General features: G+C 45.3%; 1 protein-coding gene across 1 annotated transcript in view; it reads left to right on the plus strand.

Moving 5' to 3' along the window:
- Positions 1-22,326, plus strand: part of FARP1 (FERM, ARH/RhoGEF and pleckstrin domain protein 1) — a 210,288-nt gene that overhangs the window by 128,502 nt on the left and 59,460 nt on the right. Inside the window, exons 3-8 of the mRNA XM_028112034.2 lie at positions 5,891-5,933; positions 8,405-8,483; positions 15,530-15,627; positions 17,813-17,927; positions 18,772-18,919; positions 21,239-21,334. Coding sequence (XP_027967835.1) covers positions 5,891-5,933; positions 8,405-8,483; positions 15,530-15,627; positions 17,813-17,927; positions 18,772-18,919; positions 21,239-21,334 — 579 coding nt within the window. The remainder of the gene's footprint in view (positions 1-5,890; positions 5,934-8,404; positions 8,484-15,529; positions 15,628-17,812; positions 17,928-18,771; positions 18,920-21,238; positions 21,335-22,326) is intronic.

A 22,326-nucleotide genomic window follows, 5' to 3' on the forward strand; every position in this document is an offset into this window, starting at 1 on the left:
AACTCATGGACTTGTCAGATTCTTCCTCCCTGTACCACAGTCTAGAAACCCACTCAAGGCAGAAGGCTAGGGCAAGTGTAGGGACCAGGATTCTATTTGCTTGTCTGTCAGTGATCACTGTTTCTCACTGTCTGGTGTCCTGAGCCTTCAGATCTGTTGTGCTAAGTGTGTTTTCCTTTTGGTTTTGTTTTATTTTTTTCATATAGGAAGATAAATCCAGTCCCTGTTAATCCATTTTGACCAGAATAAAAAACGTCCAACAGGTTTAAAAAGAAAGCCACACGGCTCAGTTGGTTAAGCGACTGCCTTCGGCTCAGGTCATGATCCTGGAGTCCCGGGAATCGAGTCCCACGTCGGGCTCCCTGCTCAGTGGGGGGTCTGCTTCTCCCTCTGACCCTCTTCCCTCTCATGCTCTCTGTCTCTCATTCTCTCTCTCTCAAATAAATAAATAAAATATTTAAAAAAATAGAAAGCCACACTTAACATTAATGTGAAAAGTTACATTTAAACAAATTATTACAAAAATTCAAAGTAATTTCTTGTAGGAGTCAGCTTGCAGAAAGACTGCTTTGTTGCCATGAATTCTAGACACTGGATAATTTGCTGTAACATTTTATATCCTTCCTATATATGTTAGAGTTGATGAAATATTTCTGTTGCGTGCCGTTTTGATTTTTAAACTTGAAGAGGAGAGCCGAGCTTTTGTTGAGTCTGTTAGCTTTTAGAGGAGCTGTGTATTATGTTGCAGAAAAAGCACAGCTTTGGGGTCAAATGGACTTGATGTTGAATCCTGGCTATGTGTGACCTTGAACAGCTTAAATAAGCTTTCTGAGCTTGGCTTCCTTCCTGTGTAGAATGACCACATCGTCTGGAACATAAAACGAGAATGTATAAAGCACCTATCTAGTTAGTGCCTGGCACACAGGACGTACTCAAGAAATAGTCTCTTCCCAGTGCTCTGACATCAAGTAACTGAGTCTCTCTTAATGAGAACCTTTCCAAAATACCTCAAATATTTTAGTTGCCTACAAACTCTACCTAAAATGTCACTCACCAAAATAACAGAGGCTAAAGATGTTGAGGGAACAGTGGTTCATCCTGCCTTACTGTTCATACCTAAGCATTACAGTGTTTCTTCTAACACTGATATTAACAGAAGGTCAGAGGAAAATAGGGAGCCTGACTGAAATGTAGGCAAACCGGAGAAGACAGGGCTGGAAAGCTGTGTTGAAGCCAAACTGTGGAAGGTAGACGTTAGGGGCTGAGTTTTGTCTCCCCGAAATTTGTATGTGGAAGCTCTAGTACCTAGTGCCTCAGAACAAGACTGTGCTACAAGATAGGGCCTTTAAAGAGGTGGTTAAGTTAAAGTGAGGCCATGAAGGTAGGCCCTAATCCAATTGACAGTTGTCACTCTACAAAGAGGGAATTTGGAGGTACCTGAGAGACACCAGGGGGATGCATGCACAGAGGCGGGATCATGGGAGCATGCAGCCAGAAGGCGGCCATTTGTAAGTCAAGGAGAACTCGGGAGAAACCAAGCCTGTGACACCGTGAGCCTCCAGAGTTGTGAGGAGATAAAAGTGTGTTGTCCAAGCCCCCAGGTCTGTGGTGGTTTGGCATGGCAGCCCCAGCAACCTCTTGCTACCAGGGAAGTTCCCTGATTTAGTGAGTTTTACTGACTGGAGTGACGTTTCTAGAAATTCGTTCATTTTAACCAAATCCCTTGGTCATCTGGTAGCATGGATGTGTAGGTGTGCTCTGGAGACCAGCAGCATGGTTTTGGAGAGAACAGGGATGTGTGTGTGGCTTGGTTGAAGGGGTGGGCAGTGGGGTTAGAGATCGATCATTACAGTTGTGACCCTCTAGAGATCTGTGGGCAGGGGAAAAAAAGGTGATGGTGCTTTTGTTGCCTTTTTAACTGGTCTGGAACTTGCTTCTGTTCTGCTTAGGTTGAGTGACCAAGTGATCTGTCTGCGATGACCTCGTCTACTTCAGATGCTTCCCAGCCCAGTGGCTTTTCCTGTATATCAAAACTTCCGTGCTTTACTTCTCTCCAGCAGCAGCCCTGTTTGTCTTCTTGCTCCTTCTAGCTCATCCATTTGTGGTAACTTAAGTCCTCTGTGCGCAAGACCTTTTCTCTGAGCCCTGCAGATATCACTGTAACTGGTAAGCAGAGAGGTTCTCAGAGGCCCTGAGTCATCTGCCCCCCCCCCCCCCGCCCAACCCCAGCACCCTCCCCAGGTGAGCTGTGACGTGATCGACGGCTTCCAGCATGGCTGCTGCTGAGCCCTACCAAACAGCCTCATTCACGCCGGTCTGATGTTCCCAGACCTGCTTGTTCTAAAACCACATGCTCACTTGGCTCAAATCGGTGCTTGTATTTCATGCTTGCCACAGAAATGCCCAAAACAGACGAGAGCTGTTTTAAAACAATTCATAAAATTGGCATCAACGTTGCCAGAGCACAGTTGTTTTGCCCTGAGCGGTTTGTGGAAGTTGAGGCAGCTTCTGTGGCAGAACTGGCGATGGGGAAGGTTCTCGGAGAGGGTCCCCCGAGGCAGCCGTGGCGGCCGGGCAAGCGCAGGCCTGCAGGCCCGTGAGTGTGCACGCCGAAGCTGGGGGGGGGGGTCCTACTAGGGTTCTCCAGTTGACGTACTGTCCCATGCAACACGACGACTTCACATACTCTGTCCCCGCCTCCGTCCTGCAACCCTCCAATTTAACAGGGAAGCAGAAGGCAGCAATAAGGAACTTCCCTATCTTCCCGAGACAGACATGTAAACTCGCATTCAGTATTTTAGTTCTCATCTTATTTGACCTTTCATTAGTTCTCGGTGTAATTCCTTCTGGAAACACTGTCTTCCCGTGACTTCTGTGACGTAACTTTCCTTTTTTCCCTTCTGTCCTCATCTGCTTCCACCAGGCTGTTCCATGGTGGAGGCGCCATCTTTGGTCATGCATTTCATCCTCTGGATTCCGTGAGGCTGTCTTACCCTCCGCAGAGTCAGAGTGAAGGCGACTTCTAATGTGAGATGCCCTGTCCGGGCTTCGCCTCTGAGCTCCTGACCAGTGTGCCCCACCATTATCATACTGTCTCTTGCTCATGAAATCCAAGGGCACCTCATAAAATGAAAGCCTAGAACCTCCATCCTGGCCCTTTTCCGGTACTCCTGTCTCTGTGAACGGTGCCAGTGTCTGCCCAGAGGCCCTCGCCAGGAATCCTGGTGTCGTTTTGGTCATTGTCTCCTCCCTGAGCCACCAAATCCAGTCCATCAATAAGTCCCTTTTGATTTTACCTCGTAAGTTTTCTTCAATCCACCCACTTTTCCCCGATTTCTGCTTCTGCACCCCTGCTCCAAGGTAGCATGCTCTCAGCCTGCATCTACTCCGGCCCCCTCTGGCTATTCTCACACCGCCAGCTTCATCTTTTTAAAGTGCGCACCTGATGGTATCAGCCCTGTGCTTAAATCTCACTTGGTATTGCTCTTAGGCTAAGGATGAAGAACCTCAGCATGGCCGCGGGGGTGCAGTCTGACCCCTTCCTAACCCACCCGCCTTGCTCTGCGGCTGCGGCGCTCCCCTCACACCTCCAGCATCTGGACAAAGGTTTTACGTGTGTGTGCTTCTTCTCGTCCCCTTCACATCTCCACATGACATCATCTTCAGGGACCCATTCCCTCCACAGTGTCATGTTCATATCAGGTCTCAGGTTCCCCCTACCTGCATCCCTGGTCAGACCTCTCCGTCCCAGCCCTTGGGAGTCCTCTGCCCTCCCTCCATTCTGTTTCTATCAGGCACAACTTTGCTTTTGTCAGGAAGGGTTTGGTTCATGTCTCTTCCTCACTAGACCGTAGGCTCCGTGAAGCGGGGACCATGCTGAGTTTGTCTCATCACTGGGTTCCCAGAGCCTACCCTGGAGACACAGTAATTTTTTGTTAAATGAATAAAAAAGTTTAAGAACAGGGTTTAAGTCCCAGCTCTGGGCACTGATTGTCTGGTTTCTTATCCCGTGGAAGTGCATTTGGCACCTGATCCATCTGTTAAGAGTCTTAAGAGGGAAATAATACAACTTGCAAACGTTGATTGTAGTTTTAAATATTTACGTTCTCACATTTGAGGGTTGAGGTTTATAATTATCACAGTGGAGATGATCCTAAGTCAAGTAATGCCATTATTTTTTTTTAAGTTTATTTATGTAAGTAATCTCTACATGCAGCGTGGGGCTCGAACTCACAATCCTGAGATCAAGAATCACACGCTCCTCTGAGCCAGCCACATGCCCCTAATGCCATTGGTTTTTTGTTTTTTCTCTCTCATAGGAGATCAGTAGGGGGTGGGAAATACAGAAATTCTCATTTCATTATGAAATCTCACTGCTTTGAAAAGGCGAATGGGGAAAGAGTAACCTGCATAAGTAGATACTTAACATTTTTAGTGTTTTCATTATGAGAATTCTTAGCGCTCACTTAAGGTGATTTGGATAATGGAGAAAGGCAGAAGACAGGAAATCATCCATCTTCCAGCCTCCCAAACATATTTCCCCACATGCTTAAATATTCAGCAAGAACATAATTTTTAATGCCTGCAGGGCAATGTGTCCTGTAGATTACTTATTTATTTATTGTTATTGTCAAAATTTTTCACCATTAGGAATGCTAATCACAGCATTTTTATTTCACATAAATCTTTGTGTGCCTAAAGGTATAATTTCCCAAAGTTCCCTGACTGGCTGGAAGAGTATGTGTAGGAGTGTTTTTTTAGGCTTTAGATCATTATCATTTTAGGCTTTAGATCATTATTCCCTCATTAGTCTCCAGAAACATACCAATTCATCTCTCCACCAATAGAGTTAAGACAGTGCACATTTCCCTGCCAAATTGGGGTATCATGAATACACATATACATATAGTCCTATCTAGATGCAGATTTAGTGGGTGGAAGGGGTATTTGATTTTTCAGACTTGCACTTGTAGTGTGGATTGCTCCTGAATTTGAACATTTTCCCCGTTAGCCACTGTTAACTTTTTTCTCTGTCAGTTATCTGTTATTCTTTGCATCGTTTGGGAGTGTTCTGTTTTTCGTATTTACTTATAAAACCCTCTTTACATTAAGCACAGTAACCTTGTCTTCTGTAAAAACCCTTTCCAGATGACCACAAGTTCAAAAGGAGTTTAGAGAAAAGCAGTGTGTGAAATGGGATAATACGGTTAAATTACGCTTTCTCCATAAGGGCGGCTGTCTGCTCTCTCTCTCTTAATTTTGCCTCCTAAATTGCCTGTGTGGGAAAAGAGTCTGGACTTTGAAGCTGGACAGGCCTGGTTTCAGCCCGGGCTCTGCCTGTCTGGACAAATTATTGGCCCCTGCAAGTCTCTGTTACTCTTCTGGGCAATGGGAATCCTTCTGGCCTTGTTTTGAGAGGTCAGAAGCTTATGGATAGTGCCCAGGCAGACGTGGTATTCTCTCCATATTCCCTCCCTTCCCATATCCGTCAAAGATGTGCTGTTCTGTAAATGCGTACACACGCGTGTATTTTGTTTCATTAAGGAGCGTGCATGTTTCACTCCACTCGTAGCCAGACGTGCAGTAGTGCATCAGTGTTTGCTGAATAGCTAGCTATGGGAGAAAAGTGCAGAAGAGAGGAGAAAAAGTCTTTTTTCACCATTGGAGTCTGGGAGAGATTTTAACTTGGAAGCTCAGGGATGATATCAGCAAATTTGGCTCTATACTATGCAAGTGGTAGATGATGGAAGACACACCATCCTGCAGAAAACAGGAACAGACGGCCTCAAATGCTCAGAAATATTTTGATTTTAAACAGCTCCAAGTCAAGTCTCAAAATACTTGCACCCTTTCATTGAGAATTTGTCTCAATCTGTTTTTTCTTTCTTAGGTGTGGCTGGATCTCTTAAAACCCATTGTCAAGCAGATCAGACGTAAGTATATCCCTCGCGTGCGGGCCTTTAACAGTGATGTTAAAAATGAAGCCAGACAGTTTCCTCTTCTAAACGTCATTTGCCCTGTGGCATCCAGCACTGGTGGTACAGATTCTTGGTTTTTTGTTTTGTTTTGTTTTGTTTTTACCCCATGATTTCCTGTCATCACCCACTAATCCAAGTGCAATTAAAATGTCACTTCTGCAGTTTTAATATTTAACAGTTTGGTAATCAAAACCTTGCTTGGAAGATCAAATCTCGATTTAACGACTAAAGCATGCTGTTAATCCCAGCCTAATTGAACTTGCCTTGGTCAATGCCCGTGTTTGTTACTGTCACTTTTGAAAGGGAAGGTGGGGGGCCCTGTATTCAAAAGATTGGGGCTAGGTTTTCTGTTTTCTGTCCCGTGTCTCCAAAGTCTGGGAAATCAGAGTGCACGTGTTGTGTGGAAAAAATAAGGTGCCCAAAAGTGTCTTGTGTGTGTGTTTTTCTGAATGGCAGGCAGAGCTGAAGGGAGTCTGGCTTGCATTTACATCGTGTGCTGGAGAAGATTAAGGAGGGCTTGGGAGAGGAGTAAGAAAAGAAGGCTTGCTTTCTCTTTCCCTTCTCCTTGAACCTCAGACCACGACAGTCCCCCCTAACCCCCACTCTCTGCTTTGAGGTCAAGTTCAGAGTCTAAATGCTCCCTCACTGCAGCCCCAGCCTGGGCAGAAGTCTGAGGATAGAAGCAAAATTGCATGCCATCCATGGAACAGGAAGCACCAGGACACCTTGCTGTGATCCTTTTAATGTCTGACTAAGAAACCCCACTGGGCCACTTCTAGCAATTTATGTGGGGGTAATAAACAGGCGCACCGTGTCTGCAGGACCCTTATGCATTTGTAATTGATGTTGGCAATTATTTGATGCTGAAAATGAAACCACTGTTGTTTGTTTAATGTTTATGGGATGGCTGGCCAGAGACTGAGCATCGGGGGTGGGGGGGGGGGGGGAGACACACGTTGCTGAGAGAAGCCCCCAGGCCTGATAGGTGGGGGTAGCGAAGCATCCAGAATGATGACTTGTGTCCCTGCAGTAACTCCTGGGAAATGCTCAGGGTGGAAAGGTGTCTTTTAGCACGTTGCCAAATGCAGACGAAAGACGGTGTTTGTCGCTGTTGGGTCCACACTGGATGGGGCTTCTCCTTGGATCCCCATGGGCTGTGACTAGTTGTGTGTGAGACAAAGCTGTCCTCTTGCGTTGAGGGGTAGCATCTTCCTCGCTTCAGGTTTTAGAAGGATCTGAGTAGCCTCATGGGATTCCCCGCGGACAGGAGAATGGGCTGGCCTTCCTGCCTTCCCCATGTTGCTATTGTTACTTTGACCCAGCCTTCATAGGCGAGGGTTTCTGTTACTTGTTAGAGTGGGCAAGGGAGAGGGGCCCAGCATCTCTGGGCTTCAATATGTCTGTGCCTTGTTTTTCTCCTAATTTTGTGTATATTGCCCCCATCTTCATTTTCTGTCACCGTTGGGTTTTTTTTTTTTTCTCAACTTAAATGTGTGATCACAGATGGCAATACAGCATTATTTTTTGTGACAGTGAAAGGTAGAGCAAAAATACATTTGCTTTTATACAACTGCTGTTAAAATTTGGATTTCATTATAGTACCTTATATTTCATAGACCATAAACTCTTGGCTGTCATTCCAAATGGCAGAACTTGAAAGACTGCTTTGGTATTGAGCATAAATGTACACGTATATGTATATATTTGATATATATAAAATTTGGTACGTATATGAAAACAGGCTCTGATTCAGGTTATAAATTATTATAATCTATTTGCTGTTTTGTTTTAATTCTGAAAAGTCACCCATCACCTTGATCCCTTCCCTTCCCTGTCCACCCATCCCAGATCTGCTTCCAGAGTTTGCCTACGCCCGTACCATGGTGTAGAAAGGCTTTGGCTGCCAGCCGGGGGCTGGGCCGTGTCTTGTTTTTTTTCTCAGAGCTCAGGGGAGCACCTGGCCACGTAGGTGCTCATACATATTTGATGAACACATCAGCAGCTGTACTTGGTGGAAAGCTTAAAATTCTAAATTGTATAACCAAATGACATTTTCATTTTTCCCTCAAGTTCTCTGACGCCCTCTATTTGGACTAAAATAGCCAATTAGATAAATTTTTGAAGACAGATGCCTGTTTTTACAATCTGGGTACAGTTTAAGTCTTCAGAGGAAAAGGTTAATACCTGAATGGAATAGTCTTGTCAAAGCATTATTTTATAACAGGCAGCTGTGTCTCTCTGACTTGGGAGTATAAATTAGTACCTCAACTACCTATTCAATGACCTGGATGTCAGCAGATGTGCTCTTGTTAGCTTGCAATGAGACTCGTTATTTGGTGTCTAATATACCCTCTGAAGTCTTTTTCTTTAATTGCATTTGAAACAAATCAATAAATGCTTTCCTGCTTTTCTCTCCCCCCTTTTAGGGCCAAAGCATGTTGTCGTTAAGTTTGTGGTGAAATTCTTTCCACCTGACCACACACAACTCCAAGAAGAACTCACAAGGTTAGTGGTTTGGAAACTGGGTTTTTATTGCCATGGGGTGCCGAGGAGAAGAGAAAGTTAATGTTCTCGGTCGACCGATGACACATTTTCACAGTGTTTCCCTGACCAGCGTCTGCACTGTGCTTCCCCGGGTAACCCTTTGCTCCCAGCTGTGCTTACAAACACGGTGAGAGAGGAAGCACCATGTTTTCCTTGAACGAAAGCTATGCAGTGAAGGGAACCAGGCTTATAACCTCTCACGGTCCTGGTTTCCTTCTTCCGGCCGTCACATCACAGGACAGTTTTGGGGAAGTCAAACTCTATGAAACCAAGATGTTAACTCTGGGTCTTTTAGTTGCTGCCATGGGTGGGTGGGCTTGAACCAGTGATCAGTTTCTTTGAAAGTTGGCCAAGTGGGAGAAGCGTGAGCACGGAGTTAGGCCTGCCCTTGGTCCCTGTGTGACTGGCCAGCTTCCTTGCTCCCTCTGTGCTTCTGCTGACTGCCCTGCTCAGTGCGAATGTGCGGGGTTCCTGTCCAGGGTTGTCCTGAGGAGAAGCAGGATTATGCCTGAGGTGGCTGGAACCAGTAGGGATGCTATGAATGATCACCATCATCACCATCATTGTTTAGCTTCATCACCATCATTGTTTAACTTGCACGGGACACACGGTATACGCTAGAGGAGAGCAGAGCCTGGTGGGAATGCGTGAGGACAAAATGTCTCCCTTTCAAGAGTGCCCTTATGAGTGACCTGCTACTAGTCTGGCCAGCCACATTCTTCCCACACACGGCTTTCAAGCTGTAACTGATTAGACCAAGCCTATCCTACCCTTCTCCTCCCTCTTGGTGTGGAGCACAGTATCTTGGGTGGTTGACCGTCATTTAGCAAAGGGATGAAGACATTCCGTCAGCAGTACTTAGGAAGGTGGACCCTGTGTGCAAAGTTTCACAGTGGTGAGAAGACAAGCCTGACTGTCATGGGAGCGGACAAAATGATTAAATAAACGAGAAAAAATATCAGATAATGATAAGAGCTCTGTAGGTAATTGAAGGAGGAGGATATGAGAGACAGTGGCCAGGTGATAGCTTTAGATGGGCCAGTCTGAGGAAGTGGGATCTCTCTGAGGCCGTGATGCGAATCTTTCAGGCCTTTTTGGAGGAAGCGCTTTCCAGGTAGAAGGAACAGCTGGGCAGCGTTCAAGCTCCAGATACCCAAATACAGTTGACCCTCGAACAACACGAGTTTGAGCTGCACGCATCCACTTACGTGCCCATTGTACACGCACATGTGTATGTGTGAGAGTGTGATAAGTATAGTACAGGACTGACTGTAAATGTACTTTCTCTTCACAAATGGATTTTCTTCATCACGTTTCTCATCTCTAGCCTTACTTTATTGTAAGAACGCTGTATATAATACATGTAACTTACAAAATACGTGTTAATCAACTCTGTTTCTGAGTGGTAAGCCTTCTGGTCCACAGTAGTTAAGGTTTGGGGAAGTCAACAGTTACATGCCATTTTGGGGCTGCGCCTGGGGTCGGCGCCCCTCATCCCTGTGTTGCTCAAGGGTCAGCTGTACCTAAGAGAAGGCTGGCAGGGCAGGAACAGAGAGGGCGACGTGCAGTGAGGTGGCACAGAGGTTGGACGGTTGGTAGGGTTGAAAGTCTAGCTACTATGTGGGTGCTGCAGGACCATGACAGCTGGGAATCCAGTGAGGAAGTCATTGCTGTCGTCCGCGTCATGATGGTGGCAACAGAGGGAAAACGGCAGGAGTGGAAACGGAGAAGCGTGGTTGCATTTGGACTCTGTGCTGGAGATGGAGTCCATCTGTCCCAGTGATGGGCCGGCGGCAGAGACTGAAGGAATGGAGGGATGCTTAGATTTTGACTTATGCGGCTGGCCGACCGTGTTGGTGACGCTAAAATAGGGAGGGGCGGAGGGAAGCAGGGGCTCGTGGAGGGGTGGAGAGTCAGGAATTGGGTTCTGCCAGCTGATGTCTGAGGGGCCAACCAGATGTCATGTGGCGGTGTCAGGAAGGGCGCTGGGTGCACGAACGTGGAGTTCCAGGAAGAGGTGGAGGCCATGGCTCTTCCCACGGCTCTGCGTCTTCTGAATGAGTTGCTGCTAAATGTTTACCTCCACTGATAATCCTCAAATGGATGAAGCCCTTAATTGGCCAGGAAATAGAGGAGCCGTCAGCCTTCTGGGAAGTATGTTTACTAGAACAGTTCACATGGAGGAGAGGCACAAGACGGGCCAACGACAGTAGAGGCTTTCCGTGGTGTTACTGCTGGGGCTACTGGATCTCGGCATCTGGGCTGGGTTTCCTCTTGTTGGAACGTGCATTGCTCGAAGCTCAGAATATCGACATCAATCTGAAGGCGAGTCCAGCTGTCACAGGGCATGTGCCTTTGCCTCCCCTGTCTGTCAGTCACTGCACCTCTGTCCTCCTTAGGCAGTTGGTGGCATGAATCCTTGTTTTTTTTCCCTTCCCATTCTACTTTGCTTTGAGTTTTGCACCTTTTCAGTATTTGTGAATCGTTGTCTCTAGAGGCTTGTAGTTTCCTCCCATTCTGGTTTTTGCTAGAAAATTCCATGCAGCTTGGGGCCCGTTAGCCAAGTGTGCCTGGTATGTGGCCAGCTGCTCTGTCTGATCTGATAAATTCCTCAGGTGACACAGGCTCAGCTGGATGTAGCAGCTTTGGGGCTTTGTTGTCTTTTTTTTCTGGCTCCCGGTGTTAATCCCCATTTAAAAAACCTTTTCCAAGGAGAGACTCCTTTTGGTGCAAGGGTGAAGAAAATCAATAGGAAATTTTAGAAGCTCTCCCTCGCTTTTGACTTTGTCGCAAGTTGCAGCAGGAAGGGGACCTTCCCGATCCAATGTGTTGCCTCCCTCATTCTCAAATTCCTGTGTAAGCAGAAATTTAATGATGCGACCATTGAGGTTCCAGGCACTTTTCTGCAGCAGATGGGGAGTGGGGGCGGGGGGCTTGGGAGGAGCTCTGTGTGGACAGCACTTTAGCCAAGGGGCATGGGTACAAGACGGCGACAGAGGCAGGTCCGCAGTTTAGGAGATATAAGTGACTCTAGCTCTGCACTTAATTCTCAGGGCCTCCGGAATAGGTTTCAGCTTCCCATTTATGTAGACAGAAGATTAAATAGCACTTCGCTGGTAACCAAGGAGCTGAATTCCTTTCTATTTATTGAACCACACTTTCCGTGGCACTGTGTCCTGTTGCCACCAGGGTCCAGGCCTCTAGAAGGAGAAAAGTAGGTGTGCGTTTGAAACGGTGAGGGGGAGGGGGTCTTTGGGAAATAAGTTACCAGGTTTTCTTACTGCAGAGTTCCGAGTCCGTCTTGTTGAGCCCGATGCATTTCGGCACACTTTGCTCTGGGCGTCCTGTCTTCAGTTGGATCCAGTTTCTCCTTGGCTGTGCTCTTCTTAGAGGTGGTGAGATCCATCAAAACTTGCTGCTCTTCAAGGCCTACTCAGGTGTCTCCTGAGGCTGGCAGAGAAATTATAAATTACTTTCCGTTGAATAAGGAAAGAAAAATGAAGAGCTCCCAAATGAAATAAATTATAATAGACACATTTAAAGCAGGGCCTTAGATTGGTGTGATCTGCAACCCTTGCCGTCCCCAGAAGCCCTCTTGATGAGCCCCGCCACCATCATCCCTTCCTCCTGCCACCCACCCTGCTGCCGAGGACCCAACTCTGTTTTGGGCTCTTTGCGTTTGCATCATTTACTGGTTTCATTTTATTCCGCGCCTGCTGAGTTAACTGAGCCTTTAGCTCCCGTGAATTTGATTGTGGTTGCTTCAGTATATAGTACGAAAGGTGTCGGTGAATCTCTAAAGTTAGCACTGATTTACAGCTGTCGTTGAGAAGTCAACTGTCAGGACCCAGGAAGGTCGTTCTCATGTTACAAGGGCCTCAGAACGGGAAGACTCAGCAGGACTAAGGAAGACAGGCAGTCCTCAAAAATGCCTAAACGTGTGAGCTTCCGGAAGCCCGTGCTGCCTTGGAGTCCACACGAGAGCATCACCAGAGGTTCCCAACGCCTGTCAGACTCTGACCGTTCATCTGTCCCCGAGCATTTCTCCACAAACACAAGACCTCGTGTTTGAACTGGGAGACGGTAAAATGTTCAGAATGTAATGCTCTTATGCCCTCGACTTATTTAAAAATTTAACCGGATAGAGGATTAAAGTCTGTAGGGCTAGGAAGTGTTAGGTTCAAAAAAATCGTACCCCTGCTTAATCTAGAAAGATGGTTTGTGCTGCCTCTCCCCTTGTAAACCTGTATGTTGATGTTTGGGTTCTTTTAGATTCTCTGTTTTTTTCTTCCCTTCGACTTCCTAGAGACAGAGAACATGAGAGCAAGAATAAATGGTGGGGGCAGGGGTGACTGGGTAAAGGTCAACTGTTATCAAGTGGTGGTTCTGGGGGTGTTGTTTGACTTGGGTTTTTTGGGGGAGCTGATTACAGAATTGCCTCTAGTTTTTTTTTTAGTTCTTAATAATGGAATTTCCTAAGTAACTTAAAAGGGGATTCATTTTTCTTTCTCTCTCTCTCTCTCTCTCTCCTTTTTTTTAATTTTACTAAGTAAGCTCTACACCCAACGTGGGGCTTGAAGTCATGACCCTGAGATCAAAAGTCGCATGCTCTACTGACTGAGCCAGCCAGGCACCTCTAGTTTTTCATATAAAAGGGAAAAATTGCTAACATTTATTGAATGTTTTTGTTCTAGTCACTGAGCTTTCCATAGGTTACCTCACTTAATGTTTATGGCAACCTCTGTGGTTGATCTTATTAAAAGCCCCTCTTTTTTAAATTAAAAATAACCTTTCATTATTACAAAAATTGCAGATGTACAGTGTAGAAAGTTAGAACATACAGATAAGCAAAAATAAGGTGAAATACCGTATTCCTGTCACCCAGGGGTGACCATTAGGTACTACAGGAGTGTGATATCCTTTCTGATTTTTCCATATGTACTTTTCGTTTTACCTAATACCGTGACCATACTCAGATTTCCCCATTTGTCCCATAATTGTCATTTGTATCTGCTCATCTAAAAGGAGAAACACCGTAGGACCAGAGTTGCACTTGGTTATGTCCTTTGGACCTCATTTAATCTAGCAGAGTCCCTTCTTTTTTGTCCTTCATGATACTACCTTGTTGAAGAAACTGGACGAGTTACACTATAAAGTATCCCACCTCTTGAATTTGTCCTCGTGGTGCCATTTAGCTTCTTCCTCTATCCTCTGCATTTCCAGAAAACTAGAAGGTAGTTCTATACGTTTGATGGAACAAGTTGGACATTTTGGGCTAGAATCCATCAGAAGTAATGTGTGCTTCCCATTTCATTAATGATGCTAAGATTCATCATTGAATTAGGGTGGTGGTGGTCTGATCTTGCCACTGCGAAGTGAAGTCATGTTATTTTGTCTCTGTGCAAACATCCAATTTCCTGAATGGTTTTTACATGATTTAACAGTTCTTGCCAGAGTCTGTAACTTCTTTAGAGGTTGTGGAAGGAGGATTCTTGTTATTAGTTGGCATACTCCTGTAAGGAACTTTGCCTCATCTACTTGGATTTTCTGTATATCCTGAAATGCCACTCCTATTGGAGAGGCAGAGTCCCTGCTCAGTTTTTTGCTTCAGGTTACCAACTATTGCTTTAATAGTCTCCTCCAGTGGTGATACATTCAGTTTTTTCTGCTTTCGCTTTGAATATTGAAATGGACTCATGAATTTTCATCAGTTCCATGTGTTTTGATTCACTTTAATTATTCTTGTTGATACTCAAGTTGCCACAGCATTGGCAGGTGGACGCCCCTTCAAGATGTTTTTCTTACCCCCCCCTTTTTCTTTTAAAGATTTATTTATGAGAGGAGAGGGGATAGGGCTGGGGAGGGGGAGAGAGAGAGAGAGAGAGAGAGAGAGAGAGAACCAAGCAGACTCCCCGCTGAGTGCAGAGCCCGACCTGGGACTCGATCTCACAACCCTGTGATCATGACCTAAGCTAAAACCAAAAGTCAGACACTCAACTCCCTGAGCCACCCAGGTGCCTCTCTTTTGCCTTTTTAATACAACCCATTTATATTTCAAAGCTGCCTTGCTTTCTAGTTATCACTAGATATTCCAGGCTCATACCCACCCCATATCTGGAATCTACCATTTCTCCATGGACCTACCTCTGTGACCTTCCAGTAATTGTCGAGTGCCAGAATCCGACTTCCAAGATTTGCTACTGAGGTAGCACCTCTAGGCAGTGGGCAAAACTAGCAAATACCCTTCTAAAAATGTAGGAGTTCCTTTTTATTTTTCCAAATCAGTTCTTACATTGCACTGTTTTTACTTAATATCTTTGACTTATAGATACCTCTTTTCTCTTTCACCAAAAATGTTTACTTTATTCTGTAATATAAAAATAACTGTGAAATTAATTTTTACAGATCTGGCAACCGAGCCTTTTGGAAGGACCTAAGTGAATATTTCACCACACAACTTTCCAAGTCGGTTGGCAAAAAAGCTCTCCCTAACCATAGTATTAAGCCAGTGTTATCATCTGAACCTGAAAATTATTTTTTAGTATATTTGATCTGTGGGGGAAAAAACGCACACGTTTGTGACACTCTGCAAAAATTATGTAGAGAGTGGCGTAAGATAGAGTCTTCGATTTTTAAGTGGAGAGAGAGAGCCATAGAATAAAATGTATTCGTTCTCGTGTGACACGGTTCCAGCGCGTCTCTTGGTCCTTCTAGTGACGGTTGAGTGTTGACACTGCAGTCAGTGGCCCCGGGCGTCCATTCCGGCCGGGGCAGACTTCCTATTTGCTTTGCTTTGGGTACTTTGCTCTAGTTCTCACAAGTTGCCGGAAGTGAGCCTGACTTTGACACCGAACCTCCCGCCCCCTTTGCGTGACGCCGGCCGGGCGGTGCGTGACGCCGGCCGGGCGGTGCGTGACGCCGGCCGGGCGGTGCGTGACGCCGGCCGGGCGGTGCGTGACGCCGGCCGGGCGGTGCGTGACGCCGGCCATGTGTATTTCTGCCCGCAGGTACTTGTTCGCTCTGCAGGTGAAGCAGGACCTGGCTCAGGGCAGGCTGACCTGCAATGACACCAGCGCGGCTCTCCTCATCTCACACATCGTACAGTGTAAGTGGCGTCCGTCGCTTCCCGAGGTCATGCGGGAGCCCGCCGTGATCTGATCGGTGGGGGGGAAATGATCACATGCTCTAAACACAGTAATTATGCCTTTGTGCTGTTTTGCTGTGAGCATGAGTGCCAGTGGGTTGAAGACCATACTCCTCATATTTGATGGGTGTCCGCACACACCCCCCACCGCGCCCCCCCCCCCCCCCCCAGCATTGGCCTGTGAATTCTGTGTTCGGTATCTGTCTACTCTTATCTTTCTTTGTTTCTTTTTCTTTTCAAGATTTATTTATTTATTTGAGAGAGAGAAAATGGAGGGGGAAGGGGCAGAGGGGGAGAGAGAATCTCAAGCGGACCCCGTGCCCAGTGCAGAGTTCCATCTCAGGACCCTGAGATCATGACCTGAGCTGAAACCAAGAGTCAGATGCTCAGCCGACTGTGCCCTGCGGGTGCCCCTCTTTTAAGGATTTAGTATGCAATTGTTGATCATCTCAGTTGACTCAGAGGAGAAGCTTGGACAGATGGTGTCCAAGTAAACTAAACTTCTTCTGTCCTGTTCTTGGACTTAATATCCATTATTGAATGTGGCACATTAGCCTTAAGACCTAAAACAACGATGGCGCTTCTTGTATTCTGTTCTCCAGAGTTCAGTAAACCCCAGGACGCATGAAGCTGGACTGAATCCTAGTGATGCTTGAAACTGGATATTTTAACCTTCTTAATCTAGGCAAAGGATAAATTAGATTGTGCTCATTCTAAGGCTTATTGACAACCCAGCTGGGCATTTTTTTTTTCCTTCTTGGCCAAGGCAAAAATTACTTGAAATGGAATATAGACGTTATGTTTCAGGAAGATAATTATGTCACGTATGAGTATAAAAGAAATTGTGCCATCATATCATTTTAAAATTTCTGTTATATCCAGAGTAGTCCCGTAGAATCAGCCCATTCAGATATCTGCCCAGGTAACAAGATTCCCAAACGTTTGTAGGAAGTGTCACTCCTAGTGGTTAATAAATGCGCTTAATATGATAAGGTGTTTCTAGGGACCATGCTTATCTTCTTCTTTTTTATATATGGGCTTACTGAAGATCTCCCAGACTTAGGAAGGAAAGTTATTGATTTGTCATAGCAGCAGGAGGGCTAGAGAATGATTCTTACACTGGCTTAGCTGGAGCCTGATGAGTTGGCACTGTTTTGTGCAGAGCAAATATTCTCAGTGGGTGCGATTTATGGGAACATGTAGGCCATATTCTGCATGATTACTGGTGGGGCATTTCCCAGAGTGGGACAAGCTGCTGCTTCACATGACAGAATGACAGGTAGGTTTCATAGCAGCCGTTCACTAGCTTTTACGCAAAACACCTGGGCTCTGGTCATTGGGCTACTTTTTATTAAGCTTGTTACACAGACCATATGATTGAAAGAAAAAGCCATGCTGTCCCAGAGGTATTAAATTGGTATAAACTGAGCTGGAGCTAGTGGTGTTAAGGTACAATCATTACTTTAAAGGTCTTTCCTTTAGATTTCCAGATCATAACAGTTTGGGATGATATAGAGGTTGTGTGAGAAAAATGTGCCTCATCTTCCTTGTAAATGAAAAATTCATAAGAATCTGCAGTCTGACCTGTCATTTCTGATGCTAGAACTACAAGAGACTTAATAAACTTTGTTTTATTTCACCAAATTAGATCACATGTGTTTATACCTTTTTACCACTGGCTTTTCTCTACATGAGAAAGCATCTGGTGGTTTGCACTAGTAATTATTATATATAAGAGTTTCAGAAGTTGCTTTTGTAAAATCCTGAAATTCTGGGGCTTATTTAGAAGTCATAAAGTCAAATCCACATGTCTAGAATTTGCCTAGAACAGAAGTTGTCCCGGTTAGGTGGGGAGGAAGGAAGGAATCAGGAACATGGACGGATGAAGATGGATGGATGCTGAAGTTTTCTTTCCAGCTGGTAGAGATGAGAAAGAGTGGAATCCATCCTGGCATGTTGGCGCAGTTGTTGAATACGTCCTCACAGGAAGTCTTCTGACGTCTGGCCCTGACGATACCCACAGGCTGGGTTCGCCTTGTCTGCTGCCTTCTGCTTTGCTAGCTGGAGAATGTTCCACGGGGGAATGTAACAGATTGTGAAGTATTAATCCTATATGGCTGCGTTTTCTTTCTCTGTTTCTTGGTAGCCGAGATTGGGGATTTTGATGAAGCATCGGACAGAGAGCATTTAGCAAAAAACAAGTACATACCTCAGCAAGACGCACTAGAAGACAAAATCGTGGAGTTTCACCACAATCACATGTAAGTCCCACTGGGTGCCTCGCGTTCCCTTTGCACTGTTTCTCTCTGTCCTTCCAGCGTAGGTGGGTGTGCACACACGCCAACTTTTGGGATGAAATATGCCAAGGGTGAGGGAGAAGAGCACAGAGGTTCATGGAGCTGTTGTTACTCACCCTGGACTCTCAGATGCAGGTTACCTACTTAAGACCAGAGCTCTAGGATCCTTTGATTTCCTGTGCTGCTGGAATAGGCCTGGAATTTAGGACACCCATGTTGTGGAATTAAAGGGAGAATGTAAGACCAATTAACAAGAAATCAGGAAAGGGATATGGTCAACGAGGGGCCAAGGAGGAATGTTATGAAAATCTAGAACCTTTGTATCCTCTCCATTTTGTTTTTTTTTGTCTTGATCGGTATAATATTTTTCAAAAGATGCTCTGGGCCTACTGTTTTTGTTGCTGTTCTTAAGGAGGGTACTTGAGCTTTGATGATCGTACGCAAGAATGTTGTCTTGAACTTTGCTTCCAAGTGTAGGCCCATTGTAAGTTACTAAAAACATGTTTTAACACCATGGTGTTTTGCTTTTATATGACCTTAAAGGAAACTTTTGAGATTCCAAAAAAGAACCAGGGTAAATGTGAGATAGACTTTTGGGGTTTTGTGTTACACAGGCAATGGGGCTTTTGTCCTAGCTGCTCGACTTTGGGTGATAATGAATGGGGGGTTGGGTGTCATCTGATCAGGTAGCTCCATTGTTTGTGATGAAATGCCTTTTTATTTCCCGAGAGAAGTTGCTTAATCTCAAATTAATAGACACAGGGAATTCAAATCTCCTGGCCTTTCTCTTTAATATTTGTTTTGTCAGTGGACAAACACCAGCAGAATCAGATTTCCAACTCCTGGAGATTGCCCGTAGGCTGGAGATGTATGGGATCCGGTTGCACCCAGCTAAAGACAGGGAAGGCACTAAGATCAACCTGGCTGTTGCCAACACGGGAATTCTTGTGTTTCAGGTAAGAGTTTAGAACACAGCTCAGTTCCCTAGGTGATGGAAAGATAAGAGTTGGCCCTTCAACTCTGATTCCATGTTGGGTGAGCCAAGTTAAGACCTCTTGACAGTTACTTTTAGGTGAACAGGAAAAAACTAACCTCATCTCAGGGTTTCAGTTTCTTTCCAGGCCCTCAGCTTTCAGATCCTATTCCATTGGCCCTTGCTCTGGTTGGGAAATGCACAATTCGAGATTTGCTTGTGTCTGTTGACTTTGTAAGATCACAGAAGTCTCTCTCAGTGGACCTCTGCTCAAAACCCAGTATAATAGAATCAGGATTTTACATCCCCCCCAAATAAACACCTTCTTCACACTGGCACATGATACTCCGGTCATCTCCCCCCCCCCTTTTTTTAACCTGTTAAGGTTTTTAGTTGCTTTTTTTTTTTTAAAACAAATTTAGGGGTTTTTAAACCTAATTTAGGTTTTACCTCAGTCGGCTGATCTGTGATTTCAGGTATACATAACTTAAAAAGAAAAGCGTATTTTTTAGGATTTAGTAGTTTTATAAATTCCTAAAAGCCAGGTGCTATGGTAGGTTTGTAGTAAAACACTACACTTGAATTCACCTGTGTTTTACTTAAGGACGAAGTTTTCTGTACTCTGAAATGTGTACTCTCTTGATCACACTGCTGTTGTACTGTTGATCAGTGCTGCTTTTTGTTTCTTAACAGCTTCATTGAGGTATTATGGACGTAGAATAAAGTGCATATATTTGAAGTATGCAGTTTTGTAAGTTTAAATATATATATATATATATATATATATGCCATCAATGAAATATATATCCTGAAGCCATCAATGAAATCAAAACAATGAACATATTCACCGCCCCCAAAGGTTTCCTCAGTGCTTTTCTTTTAAACAAAAGCGAGTCATCTGTGCTTTGGTTTCAAAGGGGTACAGAGAAAGTGTCTGCCTTTTCAATTGGGTCATTTTCACCTGTTTTGAAGGTGTAAATATGTACATAATCTAAGATACTTCTTCAGGCTCTGCCAGGTTCGGTTATATTTTCCCTTTTCCTATTTTACCAAAATAGTCCCAGGGCTTCTCTTCTCCAGTATCAGATGTTTACGACGGACATGAGTTATCCCAGAATGCTGTCCCAAGAGGAGCCGAAGTTGGGTTTCATATGGGAAAGGTGTTGGAGGAGGTGACTGCTCTTAATAGTCTCTGACCTGCTGAAAGAGTCTTAGGAGTAGTCAATGAGCAAAATGACAATAAACCAAATAGAGTTTTCAGTCCTACCATGAAATTTTAAAATCAGAAGCCTTGAACATTTCTAAAAGTCATAGGTTGGGGGGAAGAAGTGCCTCACAATTGAATTAATTCGCTTTGATTATGTGTGATAGAGTCTAAATATTGAGAATTGCTCAGTTATTTAATCATGTACAAAGTCTGTATCTTGGAATTAATCTTCTTGCCAGTCCTTAATTGCTTCATTCTTACCAATTTAAATAAAGGGTTCTGGTGTTCAAGCAGGCTCAGGAGGAATTCTAATTTTAGTTGAGATGACAGGACAGATGGGAGCTGGTATCTGGCAACGTCCCCTTGCTTCTCCATCCCCTGGCTCTCCACACCTGACTTTCAAAGATGAGGACGTGTGAGTCCTTCCCTGAGACTGTTCTCGGGTCTAGAAGACACGCCGCAGGCCGGGCCTCCCTTCCCCATCTACCTATGTGATTGGCAGCCTGCTGGGCATGGGAGCCAGACCTGTGCGTGCCGTGGGGTTGCTTGCTAACCTGCTGTGTTGCTTTATAGAGATTAACAATTAGCTGCTGGCTAAGGCACATGCTCGGGAATCTCGTTCTGCCACATGAAGTGTGTGATTTTGGACAAATTAAAATCTGTCCATGAAGCAGTTTCCACATCTGTAAGAGAAAGATAATAAAGCCATCTCCCTGCGTATTGTCTAAGGTTTGATAAGATGAGGTCTATAAAGTCCTTACGGGGAGCTTGGCACTCCGAAAGTGATGGTCACTAATTATTGTGGTGGTGGTTGTCATGGTTTTTATTGTTTTTTGTCTTTCTTTTTATCCTTCCCTTGGCCGGCTGCTCCTCTCCCTGGAGGCAAACTTAGTTTGAATGCCAGAGCCTATAATTAGTGAAAAATAATGCTCCAGGAACAAGAATCATCCACAGCAGCAAATCCTGAGAACCCTCTAGCAGAAGGCCTTCTTACTGAGCATTCGAACGACAGCTCCCCATACCCGCGGCACACAACCCCCATGTTGCATATTATGCATTTCCTGGCTCACTGGCTGATACCTTTCTTCTTCTCAGGGTTTCACTAAGATCAACGCCTTCAACTGGGCGAAGGTGCGGAAGCTGAGCTTCAAGAGGAAGCGCTTTCTCATCAAGCTCCGCCCTGATGCCAATGTAAGTGGGTGGGGGCGGGGGGTGGGCAGATCCAGACCTCGGAGCCCACCCGGTGATTCCGGGGATGGAGGGGCTCTGCTAGGGCACAGGCTGGAACTGTGGCCACCACTGTGCCGGTGTCTGAGGGTCTGCACCCAGAGGCGTGCCCAGATGCTCAGTAACCACACTTTCACCTGCGTAGACAGAGCGAGGGTAAAGAATGTGCAGCGCCCTGCCCCCCGCATAGCCTGACCTATATAGTTGCTGGGGTTCCCGCCTCTGGGCCACCATCTTGAGACCCCACTTAGCATCCACCAGATTCGGGGCTGACCCCTGCCTACACAAGCCTCCAACTGTCCCCAGCGTTCGTGTCCTCACTTTTGTCCCCAAGTCTCTGACAACGCGTTCTCACAAGCTAATAAGCAGGTCCACCCCAGTTCCTGCAGAACCCCTAAAGACGTCGCTCACCCCAGGACGGGGTCAGGGAAGAAAGAGCATCTTCTTCCCCTGCCGGAGATGGGCAGTGGAGGACATGGATGATAAATCTCTGATGTCCCCAACCAGAACTCGGAGTGTTTTTTTTTTTTTTTTTCCCATGGAAAAGAAAAGATGATAAATGGCCATCTGGTCTTACCGTTCAGCTACAGAGTGGATTAAATCAGCTTTTATGGCCTGACCCAGGAAGCAGCCACCCATTATAAGTTGTTTTCTATGGGAAAATGCTTTTTGAGTTCCAAAAGGCTACTTACAAATGCAGAATTGTGGCACGCTTGTTTGTAAGTTGGGACTGCCCAGAACTGTGAGAGCCCTCAAAATAGTTGGAATTGCTGGGAACATTGAGGACTGTGGTAAGTCCTGTTTATAAAATATGGCCACTTACATTGAGAACGTTGAGACTGGGAATAGAAAATTACACTATCCACTTTTCCAGACTCAAAGGACGTGATTTTTTCAGCCTTGAGTGATACTTTTGTGCTCCAGAAAAAAAATGTTCATTTCCTGTGTGGTCCTGG

The sequence above is a fragment of the Eumetopias jubatus genome, unplaced genomic scaffold (genome assembly GCF_037043125.1).
Source record: "Eumetopias jubatus isolate StellerSeaLion01/CBP00866 unplaced genomic scaffold, mEumJub1_p1.0 scaffold_3, whole genome shotgun sequence".
NCBI classification, from domain to species: Eukaryota; Metazoa; Chordata; class Mammalia; order Carnivora; family Otariidae; genus Eumetopias; species Eumetopias jubatus.